Source organism: Buteo buteo, chromosome 4 (assembly GCF_964188355.1).
Source record: "Buteo buteo chromosome 4, bButBut1.hap1.1, whole genome shotgun sequence".
Taxonomy (NCBI): Eukaryota; Metazoa; Chordata; class Aves; order Accipitriformes; family Accipitridae; genus Buteo; species Buteo buteo.
Window position 1 is genome coordinate 16,540,672 of NC_134174.1, and position 17,307 is coordinate 16,557,978.

Genomic DNA, 17,307 nt, shown 5'->3' on the forward strand with positions numbered 1-17,307 from the left:
TGCAGGCGTGCAAGTGCCACACACGCGTACGTGTGGGGGAAGAGGCACGCGTGAGCCGGGCACCACACGGATGGCGTCGTGTGCGCCCACAGCTGCCAGCGGGTGGGCGCGCGTGGGGCTGCAGGCGAGCGCACGCGCGAGGAGAGCTGTGCATGGAGCGTCAGCGCTTGCACGCGTGTGCGGAAAGGCGCTTGCGAGGAGGCGGGCGTGCAAGAGGTGTGAAGGGCTGCGTGTGAGGAGCGTGTGTCCAAACAACAGCGGGGGTGTGTGTGTGCGGAGGGGCAGGTGTGTGAGGGGCGGGTGTGTGTGTGGGGAGGAGGGGTGTGTGTGTGTGTGTGTGTGTGGAAAGGAGGGGTGTGTGTGTGTGTGTGGAGAGGAAGGGGGTGTGTGTGGAGAGGAGGGGTATGTGTGTGGAAAGGGGGGGTGTATGTGCGTGTGCGCGCGTGTGCGTGTGGAGAGCTGTGCCGGGGGCCGTGCGCCCGTGCGTGAGGAGAGGCCGGTGAGGCGGCCGCCCTGCCCGCGCCAGCGGCGGTGGCGGTAGCGGTGGCGGCGGCAGCGGCGGCGGCTGCCCGGGGCGGGGCCTGCTGACGCATTGCGGCTGGAGCGGGCGCGGGGCGGCCGCCGGGGCGGAGGAGCCGGACCCCGGAGGGGCGGGGGGGCCGGTGCCCGGGGCCCGTCCCTCCGCCCGCCGGCGGGCTGACTGACAGCGCTCCCCGCCCGGGGACTGGAAGGGCCCGAGCGGGGCGGGGAGGAGGCGGAGGAGGAGCGGCGCGAACCGCCCCGCGCTGCCGCGGCTCCTACCTATTCATTCAGGCACCTAAAATGGCTGGAGAGAGGAGGTGGCGGAGCAGGAGGAGGCGGTGGTGAGGGGGGAGCCGCAGCGGTGCCCCCACCTCCTCCCCGGCGGGCCCCTCCTCGGCCGGGCAGCGCCCCCCGCTCCCGGCGAGGCTCGCGGCCGCCCCTCGCCTGTTCCCCGGCACCATGTCGGCCGGCCAGGACGAGAGCTCGGTGCGGGTGGCGGTCAGGTAAGCGGCGGCGCCGCCCCTCCTGCGGGGCCCGGGGGCCGGGCGGCGGCGGCGGGGCGGGGGGGAGCGCTCCCCGCGGGCCCTCACGCCGCGGGTGACGGCGGCCGGCCGTGCCCGTGAGCCCCGTGTCGTGGGCCCGCCGCGCGGAGCGGCCGCGGGCGGTGCGGGGGAGCGGGGCGTGCGAGCTCCCCGCCCGCGGGAAGCGGCATCGCTGCACGGGGACGGCAGCGAGGGACATCTTCCCCCCCCGCGGAAAGAGCGGATCACCTCGGCTCCTGCTGAGCCTCTTTTTCCTCGCAGCGGTTGGAAATAGCCGAAGGCAGGGTGGGGGGAAACCCCGAACCCAACATTCCGAGGTCTTTCCCGGTCGTTTCTCTCTAATTCTCAGCAGTGACCCTAAAAATATTCCACCCAATTATAGCCCGGTGCTGCAAGTGCTTACTCATGGGAGTAGAGCAGCCCTTAGACTGTAGCGATGCTGTTTGCATCACGGAGATTTGTGAGAGTGGATCCTGGCAGACTGATATTTTTAGAAGGATAAAGGCTTTTATCCCGCGGAGGCTGTGTCTGACCTTACATACCGGGAGGGATGGACTTCCATGAGGCTGCTCGCAGTAAATAGGAATAGGTATATGTAGAAGTCGTAATGGGAGTGGAGCTTAAATCGTTTTAAAACATCAGCTAATTCAAATTACTTTTTTATCAGAGATGAAAATCTGTTGTTCATCAGTGAACTCTTGGCTCTTCTTGGTTTTCTACGTGAAGATATTATTTTATTGTTTGAAGAACTTCCAGATTAGCCCACGGATGTCTTTATATAATTCAAACATGAGGAAAAAAAATTATATATGTATGCGCGTGTGTATATATATATATGTGCATATATATATCTATATGCATGTCAATATTTGAGTTTTGATTGGGATGCTGAATGACGATTTATTCATTTCCTTTAAAGAAGTTGCTTTATATTATCTGGTGACATACTTGGAGTATTATGCTACAAGAAAGCAGACTTTACGGGAAGACCTATATTTACCAGTGGGTCCTTGGAACCACTACATACATCTCACCTTGGTAGATAATTCAAGAGTTGTGCAGGAAGACAAAGAGGGTGGATCGTTTTTTTCTCTGAAGGGCGTAGGAATAAGCGATGTTACTGCATGCTGTTGTTGGTATGTGCGTGTGGGGGGAACGGTTCAATAACATTTTCAGTAAACAGAGAAACACCGCCCCTGCATGATAACATAGGGTGTATGCTGCAGTTGTTCATTAAAGTCTGCTTGCCGATTGATTGCAGTAACGTTTTCTATGGGGAGAGATGCTTTTGTGAGTGTTGTTATATGTTGAAGCATTTTTCACTTGAAGTACAGGGAGGTATTATTCCAAAGCATAATTAGGCTGTATTTTTAAAAAGAAAAATATGAGATAGGTGTGATCCTAAAAATAGGGTGTGTTACAGGTTTACAGACTGCTCTGTCATTTGAAGAAAATATGAAATATGTTCTGAGCCAAACAAAATAGTGAGGTAGAAGTTCATTTACAAATACAGAGGTTTGTTGCAGCTAGGAATTAAATAAAACCTACTGGTGCAAATATGTTTATAGTTGTAGATGTGTGATAAATAGATTAGAAATAATATATGGCAAAGAATTTGCAAAAGTGAATTAAAATCACCCAGCAGTAGCTCTTGAAAACAAACCCCTAATGTTACAAGGCATATGTCTGTACTATAATTGTCTAACGTCTTATGTCTGAGTGCAGTTCACTAGTAATGAAGAACTGCATCTTTCTTCCTTTTGGCAGATTAACTATTCATGTACAAGATTTCTTCCTCTCTGCTTAGCCATCATGAACAAAAGCATGCACAGTTTTTTTTTTTTTTCCCACCAGTAGCTCTTTGTAGATGGTTTTCTATTATTTCTGGTTGTGTATTTTGCACAGTCCTGTAATTCAACTGGTCTTGCAACTCTCTGTGTATCAGCACCATGCTGTACCGTGCATTATGAATATTACATTCTGTTTCCTTGTTGGTTTTGTTCTTCAGTTCTTTTTGGGAGCTTGAGCTTAGTTCAGTGATGATCTCCACTGTTCTGATGAATTAGTCCTTGTTTTCGTATGTATGTTTCCTGAACAAGGCTTGTTCTACAGCAGTCCCAGCTTTTAGTTTGCAACCCCCGTGGTAGTAATTGAAGTAAGATACTGCAAAGGCACATTGCACTGAACTTACTGCCAAGCTGAATTTGCTTAAACTTTAAACATAGATTATAGAATAGACATCACTGAAATTGTTTAGCAAATTGTTTTTCCAGACCCTGGTTATCTCACTTAATTGTATACAACAGGATTCAAAAATACTTCATTCTTTCCAATTAGCACCACCTTTAAGCTATCATCTTGTATGCTAATTGCTCCCCATTTTCTTCAGTGTAATAATGGGTTTGTGAATGGTGAGCTAAATACTCTGGTTTGCTGAAGCATGAAAGCTGAAAATATTCTGGCAGGTAAACCAGTAACTAGTGTTAAATTCCCTAATTAAGAAAAAAATTCTTTCTCTCTTGTCATCTACCACTGAAAGACTTGTGGACTTACAGTTTTGATGATCGTTTGGGACTTCAACAAAGATCTTTGCTCTCTGTGTGACTGTGTACAGTGTCTGTTTTCAGATAAAATCAGAGAGCCCCCATGATAGTTATCTAATCAGATGGCTGTTTTTTTCTTTTAAATGTGAAAAGCTACCCTTTTTGTAAATCTGAAATTGCTGTCTTGCTTTTGTAAATGTCTTTTCAGCATATGAAAACTAACTTTTGACTGGAAGGCTATTAAATTGCATAAATGTCATAGGCAACGGTTTCTGGAACCAACTCCACAAAAGGATGTAGACTAGAGTTCCTAATTCTTGTGTGTCTTGCTGCTTCAGTAGTGTCCACAGCCAAAATACAGTGTGTAGGCTTCTGGCATGTTGGGTAGATGAAGTTCTCACCTAAGATTGAGGTCCTCAACAGCTAGCAGTCTCAGTATTGCATTTTAGAGAGTCATTGTATGAGCTATCCAGGGACTGGAGGGGGTCACTGCAGTCAGCGCCCATAACCATTAGGTCAGAGTTATGTTTACTTTTACCAGCCAGACCTGAGCTGTGTCATAGGAATTGAAATAGCTCCAACAGGAGAGGTAGGAGTTAGTGCCTATCCTCACTCCATATGGCTTGGAGCTGTAGGGCTAGGATGTCCTAGCAGTGATTATCTAAGAAGGCAAGAAAGCTGGACTTTGGTCCTTTGCATTTTTGGATACATGCTGAACAAGGGAACTCTTGGAGAGCATTAATGTTTGGATAGAGCTCACCAGAAGATTTGCATGGAGGACTACTATCTCATGAAGTATGGAAGGATGTCTGTTATTTGGATCCAGTTATGGAGAAGACATAACAATGTAGAGCATTGAAGTAAACTTCTATCTAATAGTCCTCCAAAGGAGGAAGATGGCCTTGATTCAATCTGAGTTCAGTGGAGGCCCCAGACATATGGATGATAAGCTTCAGTGTTGATTTGTAGTACTGCCTTTTAAGATGCTGTGTGAAAACAGAAGAAGAAATAATGAAGAGCAATGTGGAAAGACGAACAGCTGTGGAAGCTGACCAGTAGTCAAGAGACGTAAGATGGTCACTCAGACATGCTTGGGTGACACCTTGGGTGGAGTGGACAATAGTAAGCCATGAAGCGGCAGTTGGTGAAGCTAAAGGAAGTAGGGCTTTGGCGTTGGGCATGTTGTCATTGTGAAGGATGGGGCCCAGCTGAAACTGTGTTAATGGGCAGAAAACAACCAGGGGAGAAATGAGTTAGGGGGTGGTGTTTTATAATCATGTATGTTTAACATCAGTGAGCAGTGAAGAGCAGGGCTGTGAAAGTTTCCACTTTTCATCATCTTCAGTATGTTTGTATATGTGTGCCTTCTTCCCTACTTCGGCAAGAGTACCTTATGCTACTGCTTCGTCTGCTGTGATTGACATCTGCTCTGTGTTTCATCCCCCAAGCAAAGAAGGGGAGTGTTGCTACCTTCCTCCTCATGTGTGTAGAGAGGCTGTGGGATCCAGCCACCCACCTCTTCCCTGAATCATCTAAAAAGTTTCCTTCTGGTACCTACCCTGGGTGTCTGCAATACATCGTGACACTGCTTCACAAAGGGGAAATGTTGATGTTTGCCAAGTATGGAAATTATGCGTGCAAAATGCAATGGATCTACTGGGAAACTTTTCTAATAACAGTAGGAGTAATAAGTGTAACTGATGAATTAAAACCACCCAGCTTCTGTTTGTGGCATTCCAAAAGGGAGATGAAGTACTTGAGAAAAACGTATTGATTACTAATTCAGTTTAGGGACAGAGATTTTTCCAACTAATCAAGCTGCTTGTGGCATGAAATCAGGATACAGTGTTCACTTTTGATATGGCAAATGGAATATGTTCATCCCTTGTAATCCTAGCCTTCCACTGCAAAGGTTTATTATGGGAACACTGGATTTCTTTTCATACCCCCCATTCTTGAACTATGTGACCAGTTGGACTTTGGCATTTATTTCCTCCTTTGCTAGTTCCTGTGTGTTTTTTTTTCTCTCCATACAGAATCTGCTGTTTGTTGTTGTCATGCCTCCCTCTACATTTTCATCTTTTGCATTCCCCTTTTCCAGCATTTTTTTCTAGTAGCTTTTACACTGAAGTTGTTCTCCTCTGTGCTAGATCCAGCTACTGTTAAATACACTAGGAAAGAAGCAGCTGAGTGGAAGGAACCTGTCTTTTTTTGATAGGTGTGTTTTGAAGCACTTTGATGGCTGTTGAAATTGATTTTCTTTCTTGGGCTGCTGTTCTGCAAACACTTACAGCAGTGTTTAAGCTTCCTACAATGAATAGATCCTCAAATGTCAGATGAATGGTCATGTATGCTGTGGTATATATCATAAGTTCTGGAGGGCAGAGGTACTTATTTCACGCTTCCCATGCAGTGCTAAGCATTCTCATAAATCATTCTGTAACTAGATAAGCAACAGCAATAGATTACAGTACTATTCATTGGCTTCTTAAAATGAACCAATGTTTTCCTTTTATTGGACAATAGTTATTACCCATCTGTAATCATGTGAATCTGTGAAAGTTTTTTTGGGAAAATGTCTCAAAGTAATGAAGTTCAGCAGTCTTATCAGTAAGCAAGTATGCCTCACCAAAGGAAAAAAAAATGTTCAGCAGTATTAAATAGTAATTTTTGGGGGACATGTTAGGTGTTGGGAAACACCTCTTTTGGAGAGAGAGTCTGTTAGTGGAAAGCTACAAAAGTGATCTTGTTTTTTGAAAGATCATGTTGCATATTTGTTAGTTTTGATGTTTCTCTTTCCTCCCTGACTTAAACAAACATTCCCTTGTCCTTCACTGAAACTTTACTCTACCCCATCCATATGTTTTGCATTTTAGCTGAAAAAAAAGACGACACCATCTGCTGCTGAATTAATTCGGGTTTTATCATATCTGACTTGATCATCTGTAACTGATATTGCTTGGGGCAGGCTGAAATCTGTGATCTTGCTTTCTAGGAAATAAACTTCCACCACTCATGTGATGTAAACACAAACTCATTCTTTGATGGAGGGGAAAGAAATCCTAGTCTGACATTTCCCTTGTCCCTCACTAAAAGATGGATATGTCTTGAACTTAAGAAGAGGAAAAAAGCAATGAGTGGTGTGCATAAGTGCTCTGTTCATGCTTGAGCATGAATTATATTTCTAACTTGGCATTTCCCAAAATTTGTAGAAGACTTGGGAGTTTACTTCACATTGAAAATCCATTTAGTTAGTCAACAATTTCCATTTAATGGTGTTTTCTTTACTACTTATGCTCTATGGAGAGTTAGGAATTATACTGTTGGCCTAGACATTCCTTTATTACTGAACTCAAGGCTTCACATTTTCAGTTTTTCTGTGTGACTTCTGTAAGTTCTTCTATAATAGTTGAATGGCCCTTGTGCTTAGGATCAAGGGAGCCTTGCTCCCTCTGCTTTCCCTTTATTTGCTTTAAGTGTTTTATAGATCACCCTTGCTGCCCACTCAGAGATGGCTTCTGGAATTCTTGCTTTCATGTTCTGTTGCCTTATTACTGCTGGGGAAATAAAGCTATTTTAAGTACATTTTTTTCTGTTAAAGGAAAAGATTCAGTATCCTGCCTTATCTGTGGCTGCTGGAGCAGAGGTTTTTTTGTTATGCTAATATTATTCCTACGTAAAATACTTGCAAGAAGTTAAAAGTATCATTTGAACGGGTGAACAAGAAAGTTTAATTAGAAATCAAACCAGATCTGAACAAGTCCAGCAAGAGTAACTACATAAGCTGTGCCTTTTTCTTGTGCTCTCTTGCTCTAAAATTGTTTTAAATCTCGGTTCATTTTCTTCCCATGCTTTCTCCTTTTTTCTCATTCTCCATGTTTATTTCCACTTTTCCCTGGTGAAACTTTTCTGGAATAAATGTGTGTGCTCCAGTGTAACTAAAGGGAGAAATGCAGCCCAATATTTCAAACATGTTCTCTTGTTTGATGTGCTTACCATAGCAACAAGATGCAAATGAAGAACAGTGAAAGGATTTTAAGGTCAGCATCACAGTGATGCGTAAAGAAGGTCTATTCAGTATATATTTTAAAATGCGAAAACCTGCTGATTCAGAGCTATCTATTGATTAGCATAAAACATTTCCTGGATAGACTCTGTATGGGAATAAGGAGTGAGGAGGGGGTACCATCTGGTCCTTTATTTTTGTTAATATCATCAACAGATTTGGTAAAGTCAGCCACTGCTGGAATAATTCATTTTAGTTTAAAGAACTTACCCTTTAAGCATCTTTAGGTCTTTAAGTCCACCTAACAAAAATGAATGACGTATCCCTTGAGTCTGTTTACTGTGGAGTTTCAACACAAAAAGCTGAGAGCAACAAAACCTTAGTAAAAGGTTATGATATTATTGTTCTACTATACACAGCAATTTATATGCATTCAAGTCGAATAGTGCATTTCCATTGTTGGATTTAAAAATGGATTAAAGAATTTGCTGTCTAGGTAATTTTTGGTGTCTTGCTGGTGGTTCTTGTATACATGCTGTTACAGGAACTCTGCATACTTCAGTTGGTTAGTAAATACCTAACTCTTTGCAGGATGTGTTAGATTTAATGTAGTTTTTCCATACTCGGTCTTAAGTACTCCAGGTTTCTTGAAATGCTTTCTGTTGTATACTGTAGCTTTGAAGGACACTTATTTTCCCTTTCATTTATGTTCAACATAATTGATCCTTTAAAACCATGAGTAAAACATGATTCTCAAGGGGAATAAGAGTTAAAGGACTGTAGCATGCTATAGCATGATGGTTCAACTACCACAGCTGAACACATGGAAGATTATAGCTAATAGGACTGGACAGAGAATGTTTCTCTTTTATGAGACATCTCAGTGGAAGAGTTTGATCAGTCTTATCTGTTTACCTGGTCTAATCTCATTTGGAGTCTTGAACAAAGGCCTTCCACATCTTGGGTTAATGCTCCAACCACTTGATTATTTTCTTTGTTTAAGCCTGTGTAATTTTTCATTATTTTCATTGACTATTTTTTTCTTCCCATTTCTAACCATGTTAGCTGTCTTTTGCTTAATACTGCCAAAACAAAGTTAAGGGGGCATCTTAAGCTGAAAAGCTATATAGCTGTGGAGTATTAATGCTCATCAAGAGACTATATTGAAATATGTGACTTGTTAGCAATGTCGATTAAAAGGTTATGCAAGTCATCAGTAGTAGTTTAAAACATAAAAGAAAGAGTATCCTCTAGAAATATACTGCAAATAATGAGATATACTCTTGCATAATTCTGGGGTCCCTAGCAAGCTTGCTAAGAAATGTCCCATGTACAGTATAACCCTTAGTATTATATAGAAAGTAGGAACCCAGATAAGCCACTTTCTTTGAAGCATTTTGTACCACATTGCCCATGAGACTGCATCTTCTTGGAGTATAATGATAGAAAGGTAGACTGGCTTAAGAAAGATGTCTGTTTATATAACTTATTCAAAATATTGAAAATTAAGAAGTTACTTAGCTTTGTTTTTCAAAGCCAACTATTCTTAGCATTCATGTTGTTGGACATTTCTTCCCTTTAATATGGGCCTAATTTGGAGATGAGTCCTAAGACCTTTTGTGTCACTCTGAGTACCTCATTATCCCAAGATCTTGGAGCTGCTAATCTGTCACTCGATAATATTGATTAAATATATTTGCCAACTGCAGCAGTGCCTCTGTCTTAGTCCGAGCTTGGTTGTGTCCTAGGACAGAATCTCTGTGTCCCCATCTCCACCCCTATGAGGATATGAGAGGGCTATGAGTGTAGGTAGTGAGTCTTTTGTCTTTTTTAATATTGTTTTCCTGCTTTTTCCCTCCCTGTGCTCGACTGGCACTTTGTGTATTGTCATATCAGAATTATGTCATAAGCTCCTCAGGCCAAAGATGTAGCTTCAAAGTATAGTAAACACTTAGTGTGATATAAATAATACATGTTGTAGTATCATGAGAAAAGCAACTGCTACTAAAACACCCGAGCTAGTCATTACCTTCTATGAAAAGTGTTACAATTAAAAATTCTGTTTTGCTAAAGCATATATATGGCTTTGTTTCCCCTTCCCCCTATCATTTGTTTCTGTGTGAAGAGGGAAAAAAAAAAATTAAGCCTGTACCAGACACTTTGATCTGTAGGAAATAGCTGACTACTCTTTTTTTTTATTGTGTTTTTTGTTTTTTTTTTTTTTAACCTGCTAAGCAAACCATACATTGCTTCAGTTTTCACTCTACATAAGTTGTCCAGGTAAGTTTTATTTCACTCCCTGGTCTCAAGTGCATTCCTTTTGAAGTCTGGTCTTTAATTTTATGTACATACTAAATCATTATTTTTAGGCTCTGCCTCTGTAATGTGATGCCTTTGAATTTTTTTTTTTAAGACATCTTATCTATTCACATTACTTTGCAGACTAGAGATATTGGTACCATCTAAACATCTCTTGTATTTTCTCTTTCTAGTTACAATTTTATCATGTGTGTGAATAACTGGTATATTTGGGAAAGGTTGATTTTGTTTTATGAGCAAACTGCTTGAAACGCATTAAAGACCAGAAAAATATTTTCATGTTGGGTTAAGGGGGAGTAAATATATGAATATATATTTTCTAGACATGATAGAAAAGGTAAGGATTCTACTTTTAACAGTGTTTGAAGAGTTAGTAGGTCAGAGAGAAGGCCACCTGTTCAATCTATATCAATTGGAGTGTGGCTTATTCTTCTGTCTAATCTAATTAGTTGGCCCGTCACTCAGGAACAATAAAATTGCCATTTTCATCTTTGCTAGAAGAACTTTGAGTTCAGCAAAAGTGGATTGGTGTTCAGTGAGCTCTAAAAATGAGATCTGAACTGGTATTGACAGGTAAATTATTTGACAATTAAACATCAGTATAATTAAATGTACTTTTTTTTTTGTACTCCCAAAAACTTCAGGGTTTTGTTTTGTGGGTGTCATTTGTTTGTTTTCTTTCTTTCTTTTTCTTCCCCACACATTCCCCAAAGTGATCTACGTTGGCTGGTCATCTAGTCAACCCACTGTCTTGGCTCTGCGTTTTTAAAGCATAGCTGTAGATATATTTCATTATCATTGTTAGCAAAGCTTTTGAGGAACAGATGGACTTCTCATTGTTCTCTAAATGTCAAGGGGTAAAGCCTCGGTAGGCCCCAAAGAGGAAGAAACATTGTACCAACTGAGAGCTTCAGATGGAAGTGCTTTGTTCTGTGCTTGCAGCCCTGAAAGCAGGGCTGGCCCATGCCAAGCCAATGCTTTGATTGATTTTTAACTCTTATGACTGCTGAATGCTGAGATGTTTCCTTGGGAAGAGGACTTGCATAAAATGATGTTGGCCTACATCCTGGATGATACTTGACTGAACATAACGGGCCAGTGCGCTCTTTGCTGCTACTGTAGGCAAGAATTCAAGTGATTATGAATAATATGTAAAAATTAAGCATGAAACAGTAGTGTTGTCTTATAGCAAAAGAAGGAAATTAGTGTATGTGGAAATTGGAATTTTCATGTAAGGTGCAAAGTAATCCATACCCTTTGTTCAGTACTGCTGAAGTCTTGGCTGATGTCTAGTGTTAGGGTTTGGGTGCTGCAGTTCAAGAAAAATGTGGACTAACTGAGGGAAATTGAAAAGAGAAGGGAAATGACTGTCTAGAAAACATGACCAGTTCCATAGTGTGGGTATGAGGAGTGAAGATTGCGAAGAAACATGTGTCACGACCCAGACTGGACAGACCAGGGAGTCGTGTTTAATTCAAAATTCCCTTGGGCTAAATTAAGGTGAAACGACACCAAACGGTCAGTTAAAGATTTTATTCATGACAGAAGCAAACTGAACTGGGGAGGCATGGTAGTAGGTGGCAGGGTTTTCTCACAACAGGAATTGGCATAAGATTACCTCTGTAAACTGTGTAACCCAGGGTAACCATCTACATCAATTCAGGGAATAAGGAGATCCCTCCCGTCGAGTCACAAGGTTCAGAGCAGACCCCCTTGCTTGCCAGACTCCTCCTCAGAGAAGGGCCCAGGGGCGGCTGGATCCACTCTTAGTATCAGACTTGGTCAACGGTTTATGTCTTGAAACAGATGAGGTATAGGGATTGTGGAAAAGGAAAGAGAGAAGAAGACGACAAAGAGAGAAAAAGGAAGAGAGAAAGATTTCACCAGTCCTGGGTCCAGCGTTGGTTCAGTCAGCCAAGGGGTCCGGTTCTGGTGGGCTTGTGCACTGTGTCCTTTTATCATCCTAGCCCCTCCTTCGGGTGGGCACCCAAACTCATCAGGTTAATGAGCAGTTTGTGAGCCTTTGGGCTTGGGGGTCGTTTGTGGAGTAACTTCTCCTTCCCTACAGACATGGCCATTGTTTGATCTTTTTTTCGAACAGGGAGCTGTGCACCCTCCAGCATGGCCTCCCTGTCCTGTTGCTGATGTGTGAGCTGATGGGCTTTTCACCTTGGTTCCTTGCTGTGCAGGGTTTGTCTTTAAGCAGAACTTGCCCCACAACAATGTTTGAGACATTAACTCTTTCAGTCTCGCAACATGTCTTGAAATACCTAGAGTCAAATACAAAGTATAAGGGAATAAATTGTTCTTCATGTTCAAGGTGAAGTGGATAAAAAAGTAATAGGCTTAAATTACAGTAAGAAAAGTAAAAGGTAGGAAGAAAACATTTTTCTACTGTAAGGATGGATGTCCTGGAACAATTTGTCCATGAAGATGTGGAATTGCCTGTATAGGAGACTTTTAAAAACAGTTAAGCTCATAACTGCCGGGAACATTTTGGACATAGTTGGTATTACCTTGGTCCGGAAAGGTAGAGTGGATGAATAAACTCTGACCTTTCCAGCTCTTTTCTATCCCAATTGTCTGTAATTCCGTGAAGCTGCATGTTGAGTGCCAGGACCTGAATTCAGCACAGTTGAGTGATCCCATTCAGATGTCAGAATATGTTTACAGGGTTGTGACAATGTCCACATGAACAACAAAGCCTTACAGATTTGGAAGGGTAAGCTTAGACTAATTCAAGTTTGAAGGGACCTCAGGACAGCATCTGATCCAACCTGCCACTCAAAGCAGGGTGAAAACTAAGTTCAGGAGAGGTTGCTCAAGGCTCTGTCAAGCTAGGTCTTGGAAAAACCTCTGAGGATGGACATTCCTTAGTCTCTCCGGGCAACTGATACTTGACTATTCTAATGGGCAAACTTTTTTTCCTTATGGCAAGTTGGGAAGTCTCTTGCTTTGCTTTATGACCACTGCCTCTTGTCTTCCCAATGTGATCCTCAGTAAGGAGCTTGGGGCTGTTGTCTTGGTAATCTCTTCTGTATTGGAAGGGAGCAGGCAAGGCCTAAAAGTCAGGAAGATATTGAAGAGCTCTGTGCCTATGATCTGTTGGAAAGGGTGAGATATGGGGGACAGCTTCAGCAAAGGGGGTGCAGGCTCTTCTCCAGGTGAGTTCTGAATATGATAGAGCAGATTCTTGGGGGACTGACAGTCATCCAGTGGTGCTGGTGATACAGCTGCTAATAGGAGGTAATGTGTTGTAAGCATACACAGCATGAAGTACCCGGGGCTCTTGTTTGTTTCCATGGTTTCTATATTCTTTCAGTTCTGAAGTCTATTCCTTCCTCCTTATCCAACCCTTCCCTACCTGTCTTGAAGACTATTTCACAGTAGATGCGATATTGCTGCTATGAAGGCATTTTGAGTGATTCCGTTGTGGGTAACAATCTGCTTTCCTCTTCTCCCAGCAGGAATACCTGGCAGTCACCTTCTGCTTGCATTTCCTCTGCCACAGTTTAAAATCACTTATTCTTTTGGCCAAGCTGACTAATGAGAATAATTAACCTCCAGCACTGTTTAATGTTTTTGTGCTTTTCAGATGTTCATGCTCTCTTCAGCCATCTCATAGAATAATCGTGTCTGTTTCCTTGTTGTCCCCACCCCATGACAGTTCATGTTTCGGTCTTTCAGTTTTTCTGGCTTGTTCAAACTATTTTCTGTGAGTCAAAGAAATGCAGATAATAGTCAGTGGTTTATCACGTGAAGCGCGTGATAATCTTGTGAATACAACCCAAAGCATCAGTTGCTTATCTTGGAACAGTTTCTTATGACTTTTTGGAAATGAATTATAATTTGCGTGTTACCAGTTTTTGTCTATTGAAAAATGGATTTTAAAATTTTATTTATTTCTTTGGGTTTGTGCATACGTATAATATGTGTGGAGCACTGGGCAAAGTTAACATTCAGCTTGGTTTGTATTGTTGGACGTCTGCCTAGTATTTGTAAGAGTTGCCTGGTTGAAGTTCAGTCTGTTTAAAACAGAGGAGTGTATTGGTGGGCTGAAGAAAGTGCTTTGAAGCTCATGATATCTGCATCACTTGAAGATATATGCTTTCTGTTTCTCGAATTGCAGCTAGGAAATGCTACCGACTTTCAAGTTTTATCAGATATGTCAAGGAAATTTGACTAATTGTAGTTTAGCTGGACGACTGACTGGTTCTTTTGTATGTGTATTCTGTAATTTATGCATGCATTTTTCATCTTAAGATTAAACTTCTTTTGGTCAAGGCTATATGTCTAACCAAGGATTATCCAGTGGGGCAGAACGCTTGTAATGTACTGCACTGTTTTAGTGAAAATTGCTCTCCTGTTTTGCTGCCTCCTTGGTACAGAGGAGAATTGTGAGAGGTCCTTTCTTTTGCTCAGAAGTTACATGAAATGGTATTGTGTTATTTTTTTCATTCTGATAATATAAACTAAACTGTAGGATCCTGACTGTTAACCCACTTTCTGTTCCAAATAGCAACAGTGCTACAATTTTAATTTTGTGTATTAATGCATTAAATGTTTAGCGATAGTATTTCAAATACTAAATTTGTAGACTTGTTTTTCTTGAGTCACTCTTGCTGTTTTCTGTAAGGCCTAGGGTTTTTGGTTTGGTTTTTCCTTGTCAGCTAATAATGCATTGGCCACTTAGTTGTCTCGCATTTCTGTAAGATCTGTCTCCAGCTTCTGAACATCAGATCATTCAGAATGGCTCTGGGGGTAGCATTCAAATATTCAAAACAGTTTAATGCATGATTTTAAGTTATGTTGTAACCCAGGGTTTCAGGTATTAATGCATTCAACACATTATAAGACCTTTTCCCTCCAAGTCACTTTAAAAGTAAAGTACAATATATAAATTAGATTATTGAGGTTTATTTTCCTTATCTGTTTGTCCTTTGAAGCTGAAAGCTCCATCTCTGGAGATCTTAAAAGTAGATGAGGGAAACACCAGAAGGAAAACTGCTAGGCTAAAACAAAGACATGGATATATTAATACGCAAGTACCAGTGTTCGTTGATGTAAAGTGATACTGGATGCATAACTTACAAGGTACTGCTGGGAGAAATAGCTGAAAGAGATTTTTGTGTTTAAGTGGTCTGTCTCTCTGCTGCAGCCATTACCAGTGCTGGGAGTTCTCTGGTTATACTACTGCCTGTCAAGGTGGGTGATGCCATATGCCCTATATATATACACCACTGTACCCACTTCTGTATGCCAGCATGAGAAAATGTCCAGCTAGGGCACACTGGCCATCTTGCTTCCAAAGTTGGAAATACCTAAATAATCTGTGTGACTTGTTTTAGGTTTTTTTTCTTCAGTACAGGGGCTAAGCTACAAAGTGTTGGACATCTGCTGCTGTTTATAACATCAGGCCTGGTGTTGGAGTATCAATGACCCCATCGTGCTGGGGAGACTTCTATTGCTTATTGATCTAGGTACAGTTGGAGCACAAAGGTAGGGGATATCTTCAGTTACTTTGGAAATAGCTGAAAAGCTTTGTTCCCAAAGGAAATGGACTTTTAAAGCTCTCCCTTTCTTCTCCCACAGCTAGGTAGGAATGACAAGGGGGTGTAGAGACAGAGACTTTCCATTTTTATTGTGAAGTCTGAAAGGTTCAAGGACAGCGAGAGCTGTTTTCCTTCTAATCCACAAATCTCTCTGGATATCCTTATGTGCCATTACATATTGGAGTTGTTTCAGTTCAGTGTGCTTGTGACTGATGCAAAAATCACAGGAGAGCTACAGATTGTACAAGGACCTCTCATATGTGGGGTGTAGGGGTTTGTTTTTTAAAAAGGAAAACAAATTTTTTTTGGTCAGGTTTTTCTCACTTGTTTGAGTCCTGGTCTAGTTTGTTTACTTTATTATCTTAAGGTAGGTGACAAAGGACTTCAAATACCAGATTTTATTGTTTTTAAAAAAACCCCCATGGTTCCAACAAGAATTGTTAGAGGTACTGAAGCTAGCAGTTCCTGCTGTGACAGCAGGTTTTGGGTGGCGTGTCACTGCTGTACTATTTTCCAGCTGCTGAGTCTTTGTATTTCTCCACTTTTGCTGCCTTTGCAAGACCCCTCTGCCAGCACTGCTGCTCTAGATTAGAGGACAACCTAAATGTGCTGCATTGCAATGGCTGCCTGGGAACACAGGGCTGAAGTCTTGTTACTCTAAACTGAAAACTGTTTGTGATACCTCCAGATTAGGATGATGATGGGTAGTATAGAAAAGAGACAAGAAGAGATTGTGTACATTTTTGATCCATTCTGACACTGATAAGATTATCTGACATATTGTGTAACATTAGTCAACTGGATTTGATTGAGAATCCAATTATGTGTTTAGTTAAAAACATTTGATTGTATGTGAAGTACAACCAGTCCTGACCTCAAACTACAAGAGGCAGGTAAATCATCTCCTTGTATTAGTTCCAGGTAATCCCGCTCCCTGTCCTGAATCTGTTGCTCACTTACAGTTTCAATTTGTCTTGTTCCCATTCTTCAGCCACTGGTTCTTAATTCAGTGGTCTAGAAATGGTTAACTCTGGTAAGTATAGTTGGGAAATAAGCTATTTGTAGTTTCTTATGGGCCCTGCTAATTATTCATGTGATGAGGCTTACATAAGGCCTGCACTGCAGTTGCACTTATTTGATGATAGAGTTCCTGTGTAAACAAAAGTCAAGTGATAAGGCATGGGCAACCAAAGTCTATAGGTGAAACCAAGGGAGAAAACAAACTTTTCTGTTAAGATTTTAAGGTGGTACTGTCTGCTTAACTGTCATGTTTCTTTTAAAAAAAGAAAAACACCTGACAGTACTCTATTAAAAAAATATTTTTTTTAAGAACTGAAAGAGCCTTCATTGCTATCATTGTTCCTTGCTTTAGCATTTCTTCAGCTTCAGTGGTGAAATCAGTTAAATTGTACAATTAAAATTTTGTGTAGCATGAGTTAGCAAAATATTAAAATTTAAAACAGCGCAGAGACTTTTCTCTTTAGCTTTGACACTGAAATTGTAAAAGCAGACTGTGGAAGAATTAAAGTACCTGTTTTAGAGAAAACTGGAAATTCTAGAAAAAATAAATAGTATTGATCTACTAACACCCTTTTAAGACCTTGCTTAATACTTCTGGGCAATTTGTGTAGAACACAAAAGCTTAGGAAGTTTTGACTAAATATTCAACTTTTCTTTCTGAATATGTTACTTTAGCATATGCTGAAATAAACAGCCCTCTACCTCTTCTCCCCATCCCCCAAATGTTGTTTATAGTGCTAAAGGAACTTATTTAAGTGGAAACAAGGTTGGCCGAAACACTAGAACTTTATTATTGCCATATG

At 41.6% G+C, this 17,307-nt stretch overlaps 1 protein-coding gene across 6 annotated transcripts in view; it reads left to right on the forward strand.

Annotated features, from left to right (window-relative positions):
• The first annotated feature begins 620 nt into the window (after window positions 1-620).
• KIF21A (kinesin family member 21A) overlaps window positions 621-17,307 on the forward strand; it is a 93,467-nt gene continuing 76,780 nt past the window's right edge. For 3 of the 6 annotated variants that reach the window (XM_075024881.1, XM_075024884.1, XM_075024882.1), the window contains exon 1: window positions 622-1,025. In XM_075024881.1, coding sequence (XP_074880982.1) covers window positions 982-1,025 — 44 coding nt within the window. In that variant the 5' untranslated portion in view covers window positions 622-981. Of the gene's footprint in view, window positions 1,026-17,307 lie in introns of all 6 variants that reach the window. The other 3 variants (XM_075024886.1, XM_075024885.1, XM_075024883.1) reach the window with 3 other exon arrangements.